This window comes from Wyeomyia smithii, chromosome 1 (genome assembly GCF_029784165.1).
Source record: "Wyeomyia smithii strain HCP4-BCI-WySm-NY-G18 chromosome 1, ASM2978416v1, whole genome shotgun sequence".
NCBI classification, from domain to species: domain Eukaryota; kingdom Metazoa; phylum Arthropoda; class Insecta; order Diptera; family Culicidae; genus Wyeomyia; species Wyeomyia smithii.
This window is the reverse complement of record NC_073694.1, coordinates 82,271,185-82,292,518: the sequence shown is the minus strand read 5'-3', so window position 1 is coordinate 82,292,518 and position 21,334 is coordinate 82,271,185. Positions and strand designations below refer to the sequence as shown.

Here is a 21,334-nt window from a genome sequence, read left to right as displayed (position 1 = left end):
CATCTGTTATCTGTGGCGTTTCATCAACCCAAGATCGACACGCCGAAGCTCTTAGCGAATTGAAACAGGCAATCAAAGCCAATGGTGGACACGTGGAAAAACTTTCCAAGAAGGTCATTGAAACTGCATCCACACCACTCTCTTCAAGAAATGAAGCTAGAGAGCCTCCAAAAAAACGTCGCCGCGACGTCGAGAATTCATCCTAGTGTCAAAACTAAGGCTATTGTCGAGCTCGCTAAAGTGAGTCTACAGTGCAACGAGCCAATTAAAGTAATTCCTTTGTTGAAAAGGAACGCCGACTTTAGCACGATGAACTTCATATCCTTCAAAGTTTGAATGGACAAAAAATACCGCGATATCACGCTTGACGTGGAAACCTGGCCACGTGGCGTTGTGTTCCGGGAGTTCGACGGCACTAATGCAAAAAACTTCTGGGCACCACAAATTCAAGAAAAGACACCGAATGCTCCCCGCATAGAGGTAACCCCAACAAGCTCCCTCTGGCCCCCCAGCACGGAAGTAGGCTCTTCGCAAATGGAAACCTCGTAGACACGAAGACCAACGCATCAACCAATTTTTCACCAGCTACAAGCACATTCCTCTGGCCACTGGGACGCACCGACTCTCGAATTAAGGTTGTCCCTGACCCCTCCACCGCAGTCGAGCCACTGCCGCCAGCGCTCATCAGTCGTCCCGGTCCTGCGTGTGGAAGTGGGGAACGGGGCTTCCAAGAACTCATCAATGGCAAGTACAAATCTTTTTACGGTAATCATTTTCATCAGCACTGCGCTTCCAGCCCGCTAAAACTTGACACTCGGCCACCAGTCTCCAACACACGGCGTTCTACGGTCGACTCGCTGACAACTCCGGGACGCAACGACTCTAGCATTGTGGAATCCTCCGAACCCCCCACCGCAGTCGTGCCACTGCCGCCAGCGCTCAACAGTCGTCCCGGTCCTGCGTGTGGTAGCGGGGAACGGGGCTTCCAAAATGTTAGTCACGGCAAGTACACTTCCGTTTCTACCGCATGCACTACTGATCCGCACTACGCTTCCAGATCACAGAGTACCACCGTAAAAAATTATCTGACTGTGTACTACCAGAACGTGCGGGGCCTACGTACCAAAACAAACGAGCTGAGACTGTTGCTTACCAGTTGTGACTACGATGTCTTAGTCTCTCCTTATTTAGATGTGACCGCAGTGAGCGTACCAGTGAACTATCGCGGGGTGGTAGTGTGCTTATTGCAATCAAAAATAACATCACAAGCACTTTGATCTCACTGCCGAACAGTAGCCATCTTGAGCAGGCTGATGTGTACGCTGCTCACTCTGCAGCAATCGGGGCAATGTCTGATCAGGTCGACAATACTGACGTTATAATGGTGCTAGGGGACTACAACCTCCCACACCTAGGATGGCAATGTGACGCGGATCTGAACGATTATTTGCCCAGTAGTGCATCGTCTGAACAAGAGATAGCACTTACTGAAACACTACTCGCCTGTGATTTAGTGCAATTGAACAATCTCACAAATGTGAATGGGCGCTGGCTGGACTTGTTTTTAAGTAACATGCCGGATGAAGTCGAAGTAGACGAGCCCCCCCACCCGCTGCTACCAGTTGATTGTCATCATAGACCATTCGTTGCATTGCTCGTTGCGATGTGTTAAATGCTGCGGATCGACCAGCCGAAGTGGAGCTAAATTTCAGGCGGTGCGATTTTGATGTGCTGAATAATGCTCTTGCCCCTATCGACTGGCAACAGCATCTGGTAAACGAATCCGTCGATTTGGATATGTCTACTTTCTATGATAAACTGTTTGAAGTAATCAACACACATGTTCCGCTTGTACGTCGTGCGCCCTACGCATCAACTCGTAGGTCTTGGTGGACTCCCGAACTTCGCCACTCAAGGAACATGCTTCGGGAAATGAGAAAAAGCTTCTTCAAGTCGAAAACCCAAGAAAACCATAGGGTGCTTCGGAATATGGAAGCTACGTATAAGAACCTTTTTGCTGATACTCACAGGGCGTATATGCAAAATGTACAACAACACCTAAGGCAAAATCCGGCCTCTTTCTGGAAATATGTAAAGTCACTGAAGGCTGGCCCTAGAATACCGTCCAGTTTACAACATGCGAGTAAAACCTCAAATACGGCTGATGAAGCTGTTGAATTATTTTCCGACTGCTTCCAAAGTGTCTATAGTACATCGTCCCCTGTGATACGTCCCGAATGCTTCCAGAGTGTAAATTCGTATGACATAAGTCTACCAGAAATAAGGTTTTCGATTGGAGAGGTTCGAAAAGCACTGGAAAATGTCGACACCACAAAAGGCGCTGGAGCAGACGGGCTTCCGCCACTACTTCTCAAAAATTGCGCAGCATCACTGGCTCATCCTGTTTCATGCCTCTTCAACTTATCGCTCTCATCGAAGATCTTCCCAACAGTCTGGAAAACCGCACGCATTGTACCGATCCTCAAAACAGGCAATATTCACCACGTCAACAATTATCGTGGCATATCGATACTATGCTCACTTGCGAAGATATTTTAGTCGCTAGTTCATGTCGTGCTATACATAGTTGCACGACCGCTTATATCAGAATACCAACACGGGTTTGTGCAACAAAGGTCCACAACCTCCAACCTGATGTGTTATACAAACGCGCTATTTCCGGAAATTGAGAACAGAAAACAAGTCGATGCTGTCTACGTCGATTTCTCTAAGGCTTTTGATGTTGTACCACACGATTATGCCATCGAAAAACTCAAACGTATTGGGTTTCCAGAGCACATCACCGGATGGCTACACTCATACCTCACTAATCGTAAAGCCTTAGTCTGCGTGAACTCCGTGTGTTCCAAAGAGTTAATCCTCACGTCTGGTGTCCCACAGGGAAGCGTACTGGGTCCGCTTATATTTGTCTTGTTTGTAAACGACATATGCACTAGACTGAAGTCCCAGAAGCAGATGTTTGCTGATGACCTCAAATTCTATAGAGTAGTATCGTCACCTCTGGACTGTCTAGCTTTGCAAGACGACATTAACGAACTCTCACTATGGTGTTCACAAAATGGCATGAAAATGAACGCAGCGAAGTGCAAAAGTGCGAAGTGTTTCATTCACAAGACGCTCTAACTCTGTAAACCATACATATTACATTGATGGTAACGTCCTGGAGCGGGTCACTTCAATTCGCGATTTAGGAGTCACAATAGACTCTAAACTCCGATTTCATGATCATGTCTCAATCATCGCAGCCAAAGCGTTTGCAGTGCTCGGACTCATTCGAAGGCAGTCGCGCCATTTCACTGATGTATACACTCTAAAAACCCTCTTCTGTGCATTGGTTCGGAGCATCCTTGAGTATGCAGTTCAAGTCTGGCACCATACCAACTAGCGCACGCCGTGAAATTAGAGCGGATACAAAAGCAGTTCATTCGGTATGCTTTACGCCAACTACCGTGGAATGATCCGGTGAACTTACCCGACTACACCGCGCGTTGCATGTTTCTTAACTTAGAAACTCTCGCAGCCCGTCGAATCAAGCTGCAGAGAACGTTTTTTTTTTCGACATAATAGAAAATGTTATCGACTGTCCAGGACTGTTAAGACACATCAATTTTAATGTACCCCCGCGAGCCCTCCGAAGTTATCCCACGATTAATTTACCGTTCCGCAGAACTAGTTACGGACGTGATAGTGCATATAATGCATGTCTGAAAGCATATAACGATGTCAGTGACCTCCATGAATTGGGTATGACGAAAACGGCTTTTAAAAATAGAATTAGAAATTAGAATAAGCTATAATTAGTCTGTACGATTTTTATTCGAAGACGAGAAACAATAAACAAGAAAAAAACAAGAAATTGAAGAGTTTTTTGAGAGCCTTTTTCATCTTTGAGTTTTGATTGCTGCTAGCCAAGCAGGCTAGTCCAGGCCAATCACGTCGCGGCTTCATGAGGCGAAGCCGATCCAAGGAGTCCGGGCCAATCTAGATGCCCTCCTGGAAAGGAACGAAAGGGTCCTGCTTCCACGCGGCTTTTTTTCCGCTGAGAACGCAAGCAACGTTACCGACCGGCGTAGTCACAGTCCACTGCAGCCCCAACAACCTTTAATGCTCATATATACTCGATATTATTTCGCGTGTAAAATATACTAAAATCATGCTAAAACCGTTTTCGTAGAATCACCGTTTTAAGCTCAATTTTTGTCTTATTTGAGATCTGCTTTTTTTAAAAGATGGGTTAGAAAATGCTAATATGTGGACAAACTCTTAGAATTTTGATATTGTGCTTTAAAAAACAATTACGTCAAAAAACATCGAAAATTTCCGATTTTTCGAAAATTTCAAAATGGTAACGTGTGAAACGTGTTCAAAGTCGGAGAAATTTTTGTTCTCTTAGACGTTTGATATTCTGCTTTAAAAGACAATTGCGTCAAAAAAACATAGAAAATTTCCGATTTATCGAAAATTTCAAAATGGTAACGTGTGAAACGTGTTCAAAGTCGGAGGAATTTTTGTTTTTTCGTCAAAATACATGAAAACATCATACATAGAAGCCAAGGTAGAAGAAAAAGTAAATTTTCGTTGTACTGTTTTATTGATACTTTTTCATCTCAGAGTTTTTCATCTAAGTAAAATAATGTTTTGTGGATTACATTACATTACGTTACTACGGTAAGCATTTGCATAACAAACTTTTCAACAGTTTTAAAATAATAAAGGATGTTATAAACCACCCCACTTCTTCCGTTTTTGGCGACACTACTCTTTATATATATATATATATATATATATATATATATATATATATATATATATATATATATATATATATATATATATATATATATATATATATATATATATATATATATATGTATATATATATATATATATATATATGTATATATATATATATATATATATATATATATATATATATATATATATATATATATATATATATATATATATATATATATATATATATATATATATATATATATATATATATATATATATATATATATATATATATATATATATATATATATATATATATATATATATATATATATATATATATATATATATATATATATATATATATATATTCAATACTGTAAATTAGGACGCAACTCTTTGCTGGTTAAAACCTTATATCTTTGTTTATTGAAATATAATTCGTATTTTATATTTATTTCTAAACATCTTTTACAGTATTATGCGCGAACGCCCCGGTGTAGTCTTAGATATTGCAGACAGTGTAGTTAAGCGACTGTCACCTTTAGTACGCCAATGCGATTTTGCGTTAGACTGGAATTTTCTTGAATCGGGACGAGCGGTTTATCGCCAGGACGAGAATAGTGACTGCACCTACATTGTGCTGAACGGTCGTCTCCGTTCAGTTATTACCCATTCGAACGGCAAAAAAGAAATCGTTGGCGAATATGGCAAAGGTGACTTAATCGGCATAGTGGAGATGATTACTGAAACACCACGCACAACCACTGTAATGGCTGTTCGAGATTCTGAGCTAGCCAAGCTACCAGAAGGCCTATTCAATGCTATAAAGTTTAAGTATCCAATTGTGGTAACTCAATTAATAAGCTTACTTAGTCACCGAATACTAGGATCTATGCAATCTGCTTCAATCAAAGGAAGTTCATTGACAGCCGTTCCATTTGATACGAATCAGCAAATCCAACATCGGTATTCAACTGTAGCCATTGTTGGAATAAGCGAAGATGTACCACTAACCGCGTTCACATACGAGTTATATCACTCGTTATGCGCTATCGGGTCCACCTTACGACTTACGTCCGAGGTTATACGTAAAACATTAGGACCTCAAATAATGGAGCAATCTAATGAATATAGATTAACCAGCTGGCTTGGTCAACAAGAAGATCGTCACAACATTGCACTGTATCAGTGTGATCAAACATTTGGTCCATGGACTCAACGATGCTTGCGACAGGCTGATGTAATAATCATTGTGGGACTGGGCGACCGTCCACCTACCATTGGAAAAATCGAAAAAGAAATAGATAGACTGGCAATCCGAACAGCTAAGGAACTGGTCCTTCTACATCGTGAGGGTTCGACTCGACCTAGCAATACTACCAGCTGGTTGAACATGCGGGCATGGGTATCGCAACATCACCATATTCAATGTCCGAGGCGCATGTTCACTAGGAGAAGTCAATATCGAATTGTAAATACACATAAGTATTCTTGAATTTGCACAACCGTCATATTTTTCGTTTCTAATTGATTGTAGAATGATTTATACAGTAAAGTTCTTATGTCTGAGCCAAATATTCACTCTGACTTTTCGAGGCTGGCTCGATGGCTGACTGGAAATTCTGTTGGATTAGTGCTTGGTGGCGGAGGAGCGCGCGGTGCAGCGCATGTTGGTATGCTAAGAGCTATCCAAGAAGCTGGCATTCCAATCGATATGGTTGGAGGAGTTAGTATTGGAGCTTTCATGGGGGCTCTATGGTGTTCAGAGAAAAACATCACTACTGTTACACAGAAAGCTCGTGAATGGTGCAAGGTAAGTTTTTTTTATTTCTAATGCAGTTACGCAATGTCATTACATTCATATGTGCTACGCTTTTGCAAACAGAAAATGACCCAATGGGGTCGGCAGCTACTCGACCTTACATATCCTATCACCTCCATGTTCTCTGGAAGAGATTTCAACCAGACGATTCACGGAACTTTTGGTGATGTATGCATCGAAGACTTGTGGATTCCGTACTTCACACTTACCACCGATATATCTGCCAGCTGTGCACGTACTCATACTCACGGTAAAAAACGTCTTTTGTCATTATTTGTTGTTTTTCAAATGCCCATAAAATATGTTCTGAAAGCTTATGCGAATTCCCGATATGCAAACAACAATTGTTTTTTTAAAGAAATCTCTCTTTTTTCATTTCAATTTATGGATTTTCTAATTAAAATCGTTGCATTTTATTGCACTATCCATCCTGCATAAAATTTATTTTCATATTCCTTCACGAAAACATTTCCAACAATTTCTTCCATCAAACACATGAAGGCTCTCTTTGGCGCTATGTTCGTTCATCAATGTCACTTAGCGGATATATGCCACCGTTGTGTGATCCAAAAGATGGACATTTGCTGCTGGATGGCGGTTATGTCAATAACCTACCAGGTAAATATAGCATATCATGTTTTACCAATCCACATTTTCGATGCTTTCTATGTTATCTTTTCATTCTATTTGTACAATTGAAAGTTGAAACATGCATTGCTTTCTGTTAGTTTATATTTTTTAGTTTCTATTAAATCTAGACATAATTTATCATCACTAACATTTTCACTCAATACAATGTCTATTCATTACAAAAAAATACCTCCTAACAGTATATAACCATCTCGAACAAATTGGCCTTTTGTAATAGAATGAATCCTATTTTATGTATAGGATATAGTGGCAGGTTGGACATACTGATGAAACTTTTGAAACGCTATTTTACATGTTCTGTATTTTTTGCAGAATCGTGATGGGAGTTTTGTACAGGTCTTATCGATAAGTTTTGGGCACGTCGTTTCTCTTGTTGTTATCAAAAAGACATACCTCCAACACTGTGACGCCAGTTTTTTGTAAAGTTATTATTTATCTCTGGAGAATCAGTATATCGTTAGACATTTTTTTCAATTACGTTCGTTTCAAATTGAATTAAATATAGAATAATGTAAAGCAGAGTGCGGTATTTTTGATAAAAACAAAACCATCCTCGAAAAAACATATTTTTTCTATTAGCTTTCACATCTTTTGCTCGGCGGAACACTTTTTTAAATCAAAACATTTGGCGAAGCACCTGCATTTTTAAATCAATGAAAAAAGAGAAGTCAAGAGCAGACAATCGAGAAACCCCTCCCTGGGCCAGAGAGAAAACCAAAAAATTCAGAAATATCATCTGACCCAAAGGTTAAATCAACTTTGCTGAATTGAATCTTTTCTTTGAAAACATGTATTGGGATCTTTCAGGATCTTAGCACATCATACCAATCAGTGTTGGAATAATCATGATAAGAAAAAAGTTCACTCACCGCTCAATGCAATGAAAAATCGCCAAAGAACTTCGCACAAGAAGATCATCCAGGATATGCGATCTAAGGATATTTTGAAGTAGAATACTTCTCTCAGGAAGTTCGGCTACATAGGGATGTGAAATGAAAATCTAAAACTGAAAAAAGTGAAAAATATGTCCAATTTCAAATGCTAATAAATCGGTTAGTATTCGATGGATTTCCTTCGTTCTTGCAGCAATAGATTGGAAAATCTTCTAAGATTCTTCTCAAAAGAAGATAATTGTAATTTTTTTCATTCACACTATTGTACTATTGAAAATAGTCAAGCCTTTTCAAAACGAAAAATGCGACCTCTGATTTGTCGTTATATGCTTGCTTCCCAAGCACGGTCGACAGGATCAAACATGCTATTTGGCCTATATAAGAGCCTGTTTCAGCCGGAGCCGCTCATAATAGTTCTAGACAGCGACAACAGCAGTCGTCCTTCCTTAGCAGCAGCACTAGCCCTGTGGTTGGTCACCACGTCTCAGGAGCAGCGCGGTTTTTCTCTGCGTGTGTCGCCAGACAGCCATTATTCCCCCCGTGTTGGGGCAGCATGAAGATTGCCATCAGAAAATCCAATTTTGGAAATCAAAATGCCTTTTTCAAGGCAAATAAACAAGTCATTGAAAGTTAATAATTTTTGTCAACGCAAGCAAGCATTCTATGTTGCATCCTAGCAATTTAAATCTGTCGCACCCGTCGAATTTACTAAATGTAAAATAGCTTCCACAGTGCATGTTGTCCGTGTATCTTAATTCCCCCAATGTTACGGCAGCTCAAAAGTTGTAATCAGCAACCGATTTTGAACCGCAAAATGCTTTTTTCTAGGCAAATAAACAAATAATTGAAGGTTAGTAATTTTCTGGCATCAACACAAGCAGACATTCTGTGCGGAATGCAATCAAATTCTGTTGTAGTTGTCTAATTTTTACTTTTACTTTATTTAGTAAACCCTCCACTGTAGGGGCAGCGCAAAGGCTGCGATCATCATGACCAACTTTGAATAACAAACGGTTCACGTTTATTCACTAAAAATTCATCCAATTCAAAACAGGATTATTGTCTAAGTACAATAATTTGCACAAAAAGACATTAAAAATTTTTGAAGAGTTAATATTTTCTCGTTTTGCGCTATAATCCAAAGTTAATTATCTTCATCTACATGCTTGCTCTGACTATTATTACGTGTTACGAGCGTCGCTTAGTGTTTGGCTACGGTTATGCAGAACGCAGATAACGGCGCGATGCGATTCGGCAAGACGAAATGTGTTGAAATGTATAGGTCTACTTCGCCTTAAAAAGAGCTGTACATTTCACCACGGTAGAGCGAATCACATCGCGCCGTCATTCGCGTTCTGCATAACCGTAGCCTTTGTTCCGTTCCCGTTTGATGATGTCGTATTAAATGTGCATATTACAATTCGGCAGCACTTCAACTTCTCATTTGCACAAAATTTAAAAATATTCAATGAACTTCATTCAAAATATCAAACAAAAAGAAATTACAATACTGCCAATGAACGGTCAACGTTTATTTACTGGAAAAAAAATGACTGACACGCAAGCAGCCGAGTTATCTTTCTTGTAAAAGTATTCTACTTCTTCTACTTCTTAATTCGTTAACAATTATTTGGAATCTTTTTCATACTTGCGTCGTAAATCGCGATGTCGTTTCTTCATTCCTCGACATATTTGCCCTGATGCAGTGAAATAAGGAAATTCGCTATCTGCTTAGGCTGTCATATGCAACTACTAGATAGCCCTACATTAGAACCACCCATCAGCACCTTCATTGCACTTGTCGTAAATGAAATGTATGTATAATCAGTTATCTGGCTGAAGAGCGAGTAAAGATCGATATTTCGTCGAACAATATCCCGAATCATTTCATGCTATTTCATTTACGATATGTGCTCTCGGTATATCATGAGCGAATGTGATGTAAAGAGATAGCGAGAAAAAACGATCTGATTGTTTGCGTATCCGTGCATCGGTGAGTTGCGGCAAATCGAGTTCATGCAAGTTCGTTTTCATGCACCTCGAAGTTCAATCGGGATTTAACAGCGTGTGAAACGAGCGACAGAAGGTTCAGAGGCGAAAACGTATCGCATTTGAAATTGATATTTTGCTGACAATTCCAACACTGGTTACTAATATGATACGAGCTAACAAATCTGGAATAACCCCACTGGAGCTGCTCTTTTAGACATAGAAAAAGCATTGCAAACTTTTAATTTTCCAATTTTCGTTATCAAAATTTTGAAAAATTATCTTACTGATCGAACTCTGCAGGTTGATTATCAGAATTCAAAATCTGATAGATTTCCTGTCAGAGCAGGTGTGCCTCAAGGTTCAGTCTTGGGTCTAGTCCTGTTCAACATATTCACTTCAGATCTTCCTGATTTGCCTTAAGGATGCACAAAGTCATTGTTCTGCGATGACACAAGCATTTCCGTAAGAGGGAAAAGTCTTCGTGTAATATGCAGAAAAGTTTAGATATTTTTTCTTCCTACTTGCAAAAGTGGAATACTCTCCCAATGCTTCTAAAACTCAAATCCTCAATACAATCCTCAATTGCTACGATAAGCTCTCATTATAGCCAATAAGTTAGCAATTAAGTTAGTTGTAAGTTTACTTCCCCTTTTCTGACAAGTAGGTTCAAATCCCTACGAATGATAAGTCCTAATTGTGAAAGCAAACAAATCCTAACAATTGAAATTACAAATTTCTAGCAGTGTTGAGAAGTCACCATTGGTGATTGGACACTCATACTCATTATACACTAATATTTATCATAAATACTTAAGCTACTAACAAATCCCCCCCTTTAAAAAAAAACTCCGATTTTTAGCAGATAAGTTCAGATTGTTTTGCTAACAATGCTGAATCCGTTTTAGAACATTCACAACGCTCCATTAAAAGGATGTAACGTCTTAATCAAAGGTGGTTACAGCTTAACATCAAAGCAGGATTTCGAGCTTCATACTCATGTCAGCACGAACAGAATTTTTCCCAGTCGCACAGCAGCAATATACAACACGCGACAGTTGCACTTTTGGTACCATCCGAGTCGAAAATAGTTTAATTGTCGTTCTTGCAAGCTGCAACACAGCACAATACGTGTTATATTGTTGCGTTTATGAGAGCTTTATCGGCCCGAAACTCGGACAAACTCTGAGAACTTGTAATAAAGGCTGAGATAGTTAGAAGATGGCACTAAAGTAAGCATCAGGAACAGAAAGCGAACTCGTGATAGGAGATGTTCTGCTTTCCCAATTGATTTTTAGTTAATTTTTTCACTGGTTTCCAATTGGAAAGATATGCCAATTATTATACATATTGATTTGGAAAAAAACTTCATCTATCGATAAGGACATTAGTGTTCAGGATCTCTTTAGTGAAAGTTACATTACATGCATTCGAGCCACACATGATACGTACGATTCTACATTATACCATCCTGTTCTCAGCTAACGGGTGATAACTAGAAATCTGCAATTTTTTGGGGTTCTTTTACTCCACAACAAACACGCTCAGAGAAAAATGAGAATATGTATATGAAAGCTTTCTCTTTCCTTTTTATGCCAGTGTTTTTTGTTCTGTTTACACATGCTCAGTTCAGTTAAAAATGGCGTCCAAACAAAGAGCATTCCGCAAGTACATTGTACAGTTCACTATGAACTGCACAAAAATTTTGGCAAAAAGTTCATGGTAAACTATTTTGGAAGCGAAAATCTTCCGGTTTCTATTGGTTATGGTTTCCTTCAAACCTCAACCATAATTCGCCAGGAAGATAGTGGAAGACCGGCCAGAGTAGTGGATAGAAAAGCGCTTTTTCCTCTTTGTCAAATCATGGTTCAAGCCTAGTGATTTGGCTATCATTCAAAGCATATACCAGAACGAAAGTTTGAACAACATTATGATTCCATTTCTTCCGAAATACCATACAGATTAAAAGTATGTGTTTTTATTAGAAAATAGCAGAGTAAAATAAAACACGTGCGGTTAACTCAAGACAATGGATAGAAGTAATTCTTTATTGAATGGTTGTTTACACTTGTATACTAAGCGTGATGCAAATCACACATTGCACTAGGTTGCAGTGCTGCCATCACTCCTCATCGCGCGCTGTTCGTAGACCAATCTTTTCCCGTTGCATTTCCAACTTAACTCGACCTAACGGTTTAGTAAAGATGTCGGCAAGCATGTCCTGTGTTGGACAATATTCTACGCTTATCAGTTTGCGTTCAACCAAATCTCTAACGAAATGTAATTTTGTATCTACATGTTTAGACCTTTTCAATTCGTTTTTATTCAACAGTTTCATACAGCTTTGGTTGTCTTCCAGGATACGAACCGGGTATTTGCACTCTTCATTAAAGTCTCGGAGCAGTTTACGAAGCCACAATAATTCTTGGCAGCCTTCTGCCAATCCAATGTACTCGGCCTCCGTAGATGACAGTGCCACGCATGGTTGCTTTTTTGAACTCCATGAGATCGAGCCGCCACCAAGTTGAAAAATGTAGCCTGAGTTTGATTTTCGATCGCTCGCGTTTCCGACTCAATCAGCATCGGTGAAGCCCTCAAGCTCCTGAAGACCATTTCTTAACTGAAGTTCCAAGTTACTGGTTGGCCTCCGTCCAATCTGCTAAACTTGGCTTGCTAACTTTTCTTCCCAAGAAAGATGTGCAGATACCGATGTCTGGTCTTGTATTTACAGATAGATACAACAATCCTCCGATAAGGCTCTGCAACTTTTTATTATTCAGAAGGGCCTCACTCTCCTCCTTTTGCTGTATGTATCCGGAATCCATAGGGGTATTTGATTCTTTCGCGTTTTCAAGTCCAAAACGCAATAGCAACTTTTCGATATAAGCTCTCTGATTCAGGCTGTAACCTGCTTTGTTTCGTGATACCTGTAATCCTAGAAAATGTTTTACATCTCCAAGCACTGACAGTTGAAACATATTTTCCAAATATGTTTTATTTTCATCGTACTCGCGCTTGCTGCATGTTGCAATCAGCATATCGTCGACGTATACCAAAATGTACGATCGCTTACCGTCGCGATAGCGTACATACAGGCACGGATCAGCTTCGGCTTGGTTAAATCCGTTCTGCTTCAGTACATCATCCAATTTTTGATTCCACATCCTAGCGGACTGCTTCAGACCGTACAGGCTTCGGCGCAACAAACAAACTTTGTCACCATCCGCAGTAATACCCGCCGGAAGCTTCATAAAAATTGTTTCCTCTAGATCCCCGTTTAAATAAGCCGTCTTCACATCGATGTGTTTCACTTGAATTTGGTGACGGCTAGTCGTCAACAAAATCCGTAATGTCACGTGTTTCGCAACAGGTGCGAACACCTCATCATAATAGTACCGTACCGCTGTGTGTAGTCTTGCGCTACAAGACGCGCTTTGTAACGGATAACTTTACCTTGTTCATTTGTTCTCTTTTTGTAGATCCATCGGCACCCAACCGTCTTTTTTCCAGGAGGCAATGAAGTAATATCCCAGGTGTCACAATTTCGAAGTAACTTTATTTCATCCGCCATTGCGGCCTTCCAATGTTCACTTTCTGTGCAGCTAATTGCCTGTTTGTACGTACGTGGTTCATAAGATTCTTGCTGGACAAACTTACTGCTTGGATCAAACCTCTGCGGTAGATTCTCTTTCGTTGGCCGCTTAGATCGCCTTGGCGTTCCGACAGATTCTAATAATTGCTCCTCCTGTATGGGAAAGTCTTCACTATTGTTGGCATCTTTATATGAACTCATATCCGAAAAATCTTCGGAACCTACAAAGTCTTCGCATTCACTTTCATTGGTTTCAGTTTTCTCGTTTGCACTATTGGATTCACTGCCTATTTCTTTCACTTCTGAATTAGCATTTAAATTATCTAACACATTTAATTCAGTCAACGGAAATAAATCTATTACATCATTCACTTCTGATTGTTTCACACTTCCAATTCCAATCGATGGCAAAAACTTGGCATCTCGGCTAATTACTATTTTCTCGGTCGTTGGGTCAATGAAACGCCATGCCTTATGTTGCAATGAATATCCGACCAACACCATTTTCATTGCTTTAGCATCTAATTTTCTTCTTTTTTCTTTCGGAATAAACACATATGCCTGTGAACCAAATATTTGCACCATTTCCATATTCGGTTTTTCTTCGTGCCAGATCGTAGATTCTGGCATCCAGTATCATACACCGCGTCATCTCGACCAGTGAACGGTTTTTGCGCTCTGCGACGCCGTTTTGCTGTGGTGTGTAAGCGGTTGTAAATTGCTGTTGAATACCTTCATTTTTTAAAAAAAAACAACTAACTTTGCGCCGCGATACTCCCCACCTTGACCCGATCGTATAGCTTTAGATGGTTTACCGAACTGTGTTTTCATGCGCTGAACGAAATCTTGAATTGCATCCGCTGTTTCAGATTTCTGTCGTAGAAAATACAAAGTGGTATACCGACTGAAATCGTCCATTAATGTGAGGAAATATTTGCAACCTCCTGGTGTGACTGTGTTCATTGGCCCACACAAATCACTGTGAATCAAATCGAGGACGGCTTTCGACTTTCTCTTTGCCTTTTTTAGGAATGACAGTCGAGTCATTTTGCCTTCTAGGCAACATTCACACGTATTGATAGAACTACAATCACGTATCTTAATTCCAGTGGCAAACTGTTTTCTCACAAGATCCTATATGATTTCAATATCCCGATGTCCTAGCTTCCGGTGCCAGTCATGCATACAGTTTGTCTGCTTACACCATATGTTCCGCTTTTCTGTAACTGCATTGGCCAAACTCAAATGATACAGCCCGTTGATTGCCACACGGTTTTTATTTGAGTTCGTACATCCGTTTTCGTCGAACGTTACTTTCGCACCTTTCTGCACCAACCTACCGACAGCTTCATGTCAAGTTTCGGTACATATAGAATATCACTGAACGAAATTTCGTTTTGTTTGCCATCTGGTCCATGGCAACACACCACACAATTAGCAATTCCTTTCACTATAGCTCTTTACCGTCGGCCATTGTTACACTTTTGGGAATGTGTTCACCTGTTTCAACCAGTGAGTTGGAAAAATTCCGATTGGAGCTCATGTGTGAACTAGATCCCGAATCGATAATCCAGTCAGTGACGGAATCCTCTTTAACACCGGAAGCAATGTTTTCCGAATTCGATTGAGCAACCTTTGCTCTCGGGTGCGACTTTCCAAATTTTCCATGTGTTATATCGGTTTTCATCTGAAAGATGGTTCTCGGTTTGTTCACGATTTATGGCCAAGAGCTTGCAAACACGTTTCTCATGGCCCACCTTTTGACAAGAGTAACACACAAAACATGTTAGAAAAGAATTTACAATGACCGTACTGCCGCTCATAGCAAGTCCGTCCCATTTGCGTTTTGGTGCTGATGAGAAAACAGCAATTAAAAATCGTAACGCTTTAATTTTTTTTAATTTTGCACTCAAATGCTTTTTGAATCAAGACCATCAACAGAATTTGGTACTGCAATGACAATCTAACACATTTGCTTCATAAAACTTGCATAAACACCGAAATTTGATTAAGATTTGTTGAAAATCATAAACTGGGACTCACATGCGATTACTTTTACGGTACGTAGACAGAATGATAGTAAGTCAGTCCCATAGCCAGCAAAGACCGGTGATGAAAAACAAACTACTGCAAATCGATGACGGTGCTAAAGCTTTCGTTTGGAATGAAACCATCGCTGGTCAATTCATAAATGACCTTCTCTCGTGCTTCATTAGACAAGATTTTTGTGAGAAGCATAACATAATGTACCAACTGCGCGGCTCAAAATAAAATTAGATTTTATTTTTAGATTTGATACTACTGATAAATTCAAAATCAGTTTAGGTTTAGGAACTTGCTCTAAATTTTCCTGAGAGCGGTGACACGTTCGTGACGGCGGACAGCTTCCACGTAGCAGTGGTAGCAAATATGAAAGAACACCTATAGCTTAGGAAAATATTTGCTCCGTTAAAAAACAGCTAAGTTGCGTACCGAAGTATTTGATATGATTGACAAATACTTCAAAACGAAATTCACGACAATAATTGAACAATTCTTATTCACATCTTTACAAAAAATACGGATAAAATACGAAAAGTAGTATTTACTAAAGAATGGTTTAACTAACAATACAGTGACACACCCAAAGCGTTCACTGTCAACAAACAACAGCTGAAAGAAGCTACTGGTGGAAGCTTTATCGTGAAGAAAACATTGTACTATCAGCTAGAGCCACACAATGTAGAACGCGTAAAATTCAATCAAACCTCCTATCGAATATCACTTGGTACCTACATCCAATTCTAAACCTGAAGACCATAAGTTGTGATAAATATCACATTTTCCATAATCATTATTGGCTGTGGGGTTAAATTGCGGAGATTTTTTCAATGGGACCGACTTGCGATCACTTTTGCTATGGGACAAACCGACTTGCTATTTTTTTCATAGTTCCTCAGAACGAAGTATTCAAAAATATTTGTTTTATCGAAAGTATTCCATTAATAAACTCAAAATAGATAAAAATGCAATTGGGACGGACTTACCATGAGCGGCAGCGTAGTCATATAAGAGTACTACAAGCGAAATTGCAAACTTGTGTTGTTGTATTCTTGTTCTCGAGATGTTCTTTTATAGCAGAATTGTGTCTCATATATTATTGAATATAAACTGCCGTTGCTTTTCCGTAACTTATATTTATGATGTTATCAAAACTGCACAGAAAACAACTTAAAATACATCATTTGCGAGAAGTTGTTTTTAACCAGTGATTCAACCACATTTCGAAAACAAGCTCGTTTTTTTTCCTGGTTTGGAGATGTTTTTCAATAGAATGGGTTAAACGAACAATAACTATTACATGGATGGCACTTGTTTTCAAGTTGTCTTCCGGATGTTTGCACTTTTAGAAAAACTGTGTATAAAATGCCGGGGTAGTCGCGTCTGTTCAATATTACATACCTAATTATAACACTACGTACCTACAAAGTGCTTTTCTTATGATTGATCTTAGTATTCAGCAGCCAATGCAAAATTACTTGATCAAATTGTTATTAAAATTTTTGAACGATTTCAATAAAACTTTTCGAGGTGGGTAAAAATGTGCCATGAAAAGATAAACAAAACGCTTGCAGTGTAACCCATATCACTTCATTTTTTGTTACCGTATATCTAACAATATTTCTAGTTCTGTTATATTTTGAGTCTAGATAACGTTGAAACCATGCGAAAACAATTTTAATATTCAAGCTACAGAAACAATCCATTTTGAAAGGTTGTACATTGCTTTTTATAATCAATTCAAATTGCCATTGACGACACGATTGTCGATCTAGTCGCACTGCGCATAACACCACATTTGCGCATGCGCTGGGTAAATGTTGTCATAGCAACGCATTTGCGCATTCGCTTTGTTGTGGCGGATTCTGACCCACGAATGCGCGAATTTCTTTATTCCACTGGGTCAGTGCAGATCTACCCAAGAAAAAAAACGACATTTACATTTACTACGCATGTAAGAAAGAGATGCCAGATAGTTGTTAACGAACCAAATCCATGCGGTGGTGGGCTAAATTGACTCTTCGCAATTTAATAAATAAGCGAACACTCTGTAATGCATAATCTCTTTTTTTCCACTGATTGATAAAAAGAAAACGGTATCCAATGAATGGCGCATGATTTTTTCAGAAGTAAAACACAATGTTTCACCACGAAATTGGACGCGCACGTAGAACTTTGAATTACAAGCATCGAAACGTTGATCTAATATTGTTTCTTATATTCCGGTGATTATTCGAAACGCCATAATCACTATTTTTTTTATTGTTCCTAATATAAATCAGTGCCGTTCAACAATATTTTTATTTTGAAGTTTTATGCTCACGCAATGATGTTTTGATTAGTTAGCAATTACAACTTGAAAATAAACTGTTTTGAAATTTTTCTAACCGTATTGGTACTTGAGATGTATTTTGCAGCTTCAGTCTAACAAGTTGGCTTGCTTTCATGAAGTTATATAATACTTCATATAGCACCAGTACCTACTTGTTATAGTAGCCTTCAATTTTTGCGCTTTTCTGGTGATAGAGATGCCATGGAAAAGGTAATGTCAACTGAAATCTATAACTAAAGGTTGTATTAGAGGAGTTATCTCAACTGCTCTATAACAACGTGTGTTACTTGGGTCCTAGCATCCGCCTTCAAAACGACCGATTTCTCACCGAGTACACTCCTTCGTCTGTTCACCTCATTGATGATTTTACTTTTGACCAAGGCCATGGTCAATTCATCTCCACAGCGATTTTCGAGTGTTGTAGTCAAAGCATCAAACATGCTAGGCAGACTGCGAAAAACTAATATAACCTGAAAATCGTCATCCTGTTTCATTCCTGCATTTGCTAATTTCTCAAACAAATCCTCGAACGCTAGCACCTCCTAGCGTTCGAGGATTTGTTTGAGAAATTAGCAAATGCAGCCAAATGCTCTTCAATGTCGTCTCCTATATCATATTTCAAGTCACAGATTCGTTTTAATAGTTGCACTTTGAAGGTGTCTTCTTCTCGTGCTGCCTCCCCAATTTTTTCCATACCGCCTCCGAAGTAGTTGTGTCCCGAATATGGCCATGTTGGCCCCGAGTCAAAAGCAATCCAATCGTCGCACGCACTTTCTGGTCGCATTCATCCCAAGCTGCCAGCTCCGCTGCGTTCGCATTGTTTGCCGACCGTTCACTCCTAATGAGACAAACTTCCACAGTCCTCTCACCAGCAAAAAAATCGACTTCTAACTTCTACGAATCGTAATTTTCGTTCCTAAGTTTTGCTATTCCCGATCTTTCCATTTTCGACATAAAACCGACAAAATACTACCGGCGGCAAAACTTATACTCGAACCGAAAACAAAAAATAGATTTTTACACTTGTTCCGACGCGTTTTTCCGCAAAAATGCTGTCCATAACCTATTGGCAAATAGCCACGTGCGGTTAACTCAAAACAATGGATAGAAGTAATTCTTTATTGATTGTTTGTTTACACTTGTATACTAAGCGTGATGCAAATGACACATTCCACTAGGTTGCAGTGCTGCCATCCAGAGCCGTAGCTACTCCGTTTTGCGTGGGGTTGGGGGGGAGGTGGCAGAGAATTTTTATTTCTTAAAACGTTATTTTTTGTGGAGTAAGCAGTTTAAAACCGTTATGTGCTCGACAAAAAAAGGATCTTTACGCGTCCAACGGAGTACCTGGGTATTCATAAATTGAAATTCTTATACCGTTTGCAGTTTTCGTCCCATTTCGATTGTTTTAGCACCTAAAGATTTAGAAGCTCATTTATTTTCAAATAAGCGTTAGGGGTGTCCCGTAAGTATTTTCTTATTCCCGAAAATCCGGTTTCCGGGTTTATATTCCGAAAAAAAAAACGAAACTGCGAATGTGCGTATAATTGAAATAATTTCTGTCTTACAGTGGCGAGCCAGCTTGTGGTTAAAAACCTCCTTATTAAAGAAAAAAAAATCTTCAAATTTTAATGAGTTTGCTAACTTAAATGAGCAGGTTAACATTGTGCAATTGAGTTTCAGGGGACCAATTTTTTACGCAAGTTCAGCTAAGAACAGAAGAGTTTTTAAAAGTTTTTACTCTAAAGCAACAAATGCATTGAAGGAATTACAGCGTTATAAATCCAGCTTCGAGAGTCGCCGATCGATGTCAACCAACGATACTGAGAGAATCTATTCGCGAAGAAATACTGAGAGAATGGAGCGATTCAACCGTCAGCTCAAATTCTAAATTTAACGATAGGCTTTGTTTGATCAGTGTTCACCATCAGACCAGGTAGAGTGTGGAATGCCTAGTCCGAAGTCCGGTTAGACTACAATTTTATAGTTTGATTTTATTCCGGACCGAACCGGAACAGAGTTGTCCGGGCCAGGTAACAGTCTGGGTTATGCTTCCGAGATGTGGAAAAGTCCGGCCAAAATACATTGAACTGAACATGAACATGAATCACAAGATCATATTGCAGAAAGTTAGGATACTGGCTCACCAAAAGATTGAATAATTTATCCACCAAAAGATTGAATTAATTATCCTATAATTTATCCAAAAAATTGACTGATACCGTTAACATTGAAAAAAAACTGGTGACTATTCAATATTGCTTATTGCTAGTATTTCAGATTTTTCTTTTGGATTTTTTCACCTAGTATCAATCACATACATGAGAAAATTGCGTGGTGGGCCAATACAAACGCGTGGGGGGGCTAAGCCCCCCCTAGCCCCCCCGATACCTACGGGCCTGCTGCCATCAGTTTTGATTAGAGAAAATATCATCACAGTACGTCGAAATAAACACGTTTCTGAACAACCACTCAACTCCATTTGGTACCCTAAATACGCAACCAAACAAATCCACCTCAGTGTCGTCCAATCGAATATTTCTTTGAGATTTTGAATTCCTTCGGTGCAAAAATATCTGGAGATCAACGAATCGCGAACAGTTGATCGATAGAAACAAGAGATACATGAGACAAATCGCGCGAAATGACCGATGGTCGAATATCGACCATTTTTGATTTGAATGAAACTTTGCACACGTATTTGGCTTAGCAAACTGAGCATTTTTCACAGGTAGAGAGATTTTTTACACCCATGAGTTACATTCTAAAAGGGCGTATGCCTTTTGGCACATTCGAAGCATTGTAGCCCAGAAACCGTTGGTTGTATAGAAAAACTGTCTGAGAATGAGTTGTAGGGAATTAAAAATGCACCATAAAAAAATATACACTGTACAAAAAAATATTTTTTTTGACCAAAAAAAATTAAAAATAAACATTAAATTTGAATTTAAAAAAAAGATTGAATTTTTTTTTTATTTTTTTTTAAAGAAACTTGACGTTAATACGCAACTTTTAAAAAAAAGTCCAGGATGGAAAACTGAAAAATATTTTTTTATGGTAGATTAATTTTTTTATAAAAATTCTAATTTAAACCTTTTTCAAAATATATTCTGATTCTGATATTCTGATGATTTTAAAAGATGCAGAAGGTCATTTTGAATCAAAAAGCTCTTGGTAGTAAACATTTTAAAGGCATCGGTTTTCGAGTTATTTTGAATTTAAGCTCGAAAAATTATTGATATTTCGGAAAATACACG

At 39.0% G+C, this 21,334-nt stretch overlaps 1 protein-coding gene across 5 annotated transcripts in view; it reads left to right on the top strand.

Moving 5' to 3' along the window:
* The window catches only part of LOC129726236 (neuropathy target esterase sws), a 95,675-nt gene that overhangs the window by 56,494 nt on the left and 17,847 nt on the right, over window positions 1-21,334 (top strand). For all 5 annotated transcript variants that reach the window (XM_055682978.1, XM_055682977.1, XM_055682979.1 and 2 more), the window contains 4 exons: window positions 5,236-6,232; window positions 6,299-6,574; window positions 6,647-6,833; window positions 7,085-7,201. In XM_055682978.1, the coding sequence (XP_055538953.1) occupies window positions 5,236-6,232; window positions 6,299-6,574; window positions 6,647-6,833; window positions 7,085-7,201 (1,577 nt within the window). The remainder of the gene's footprint in view (window positions 1-5,235; window positions 6,233-6,298; window positions 6,575-6,646; window positions 6,834-7,084; window positions 7,202-21,334) is intronic.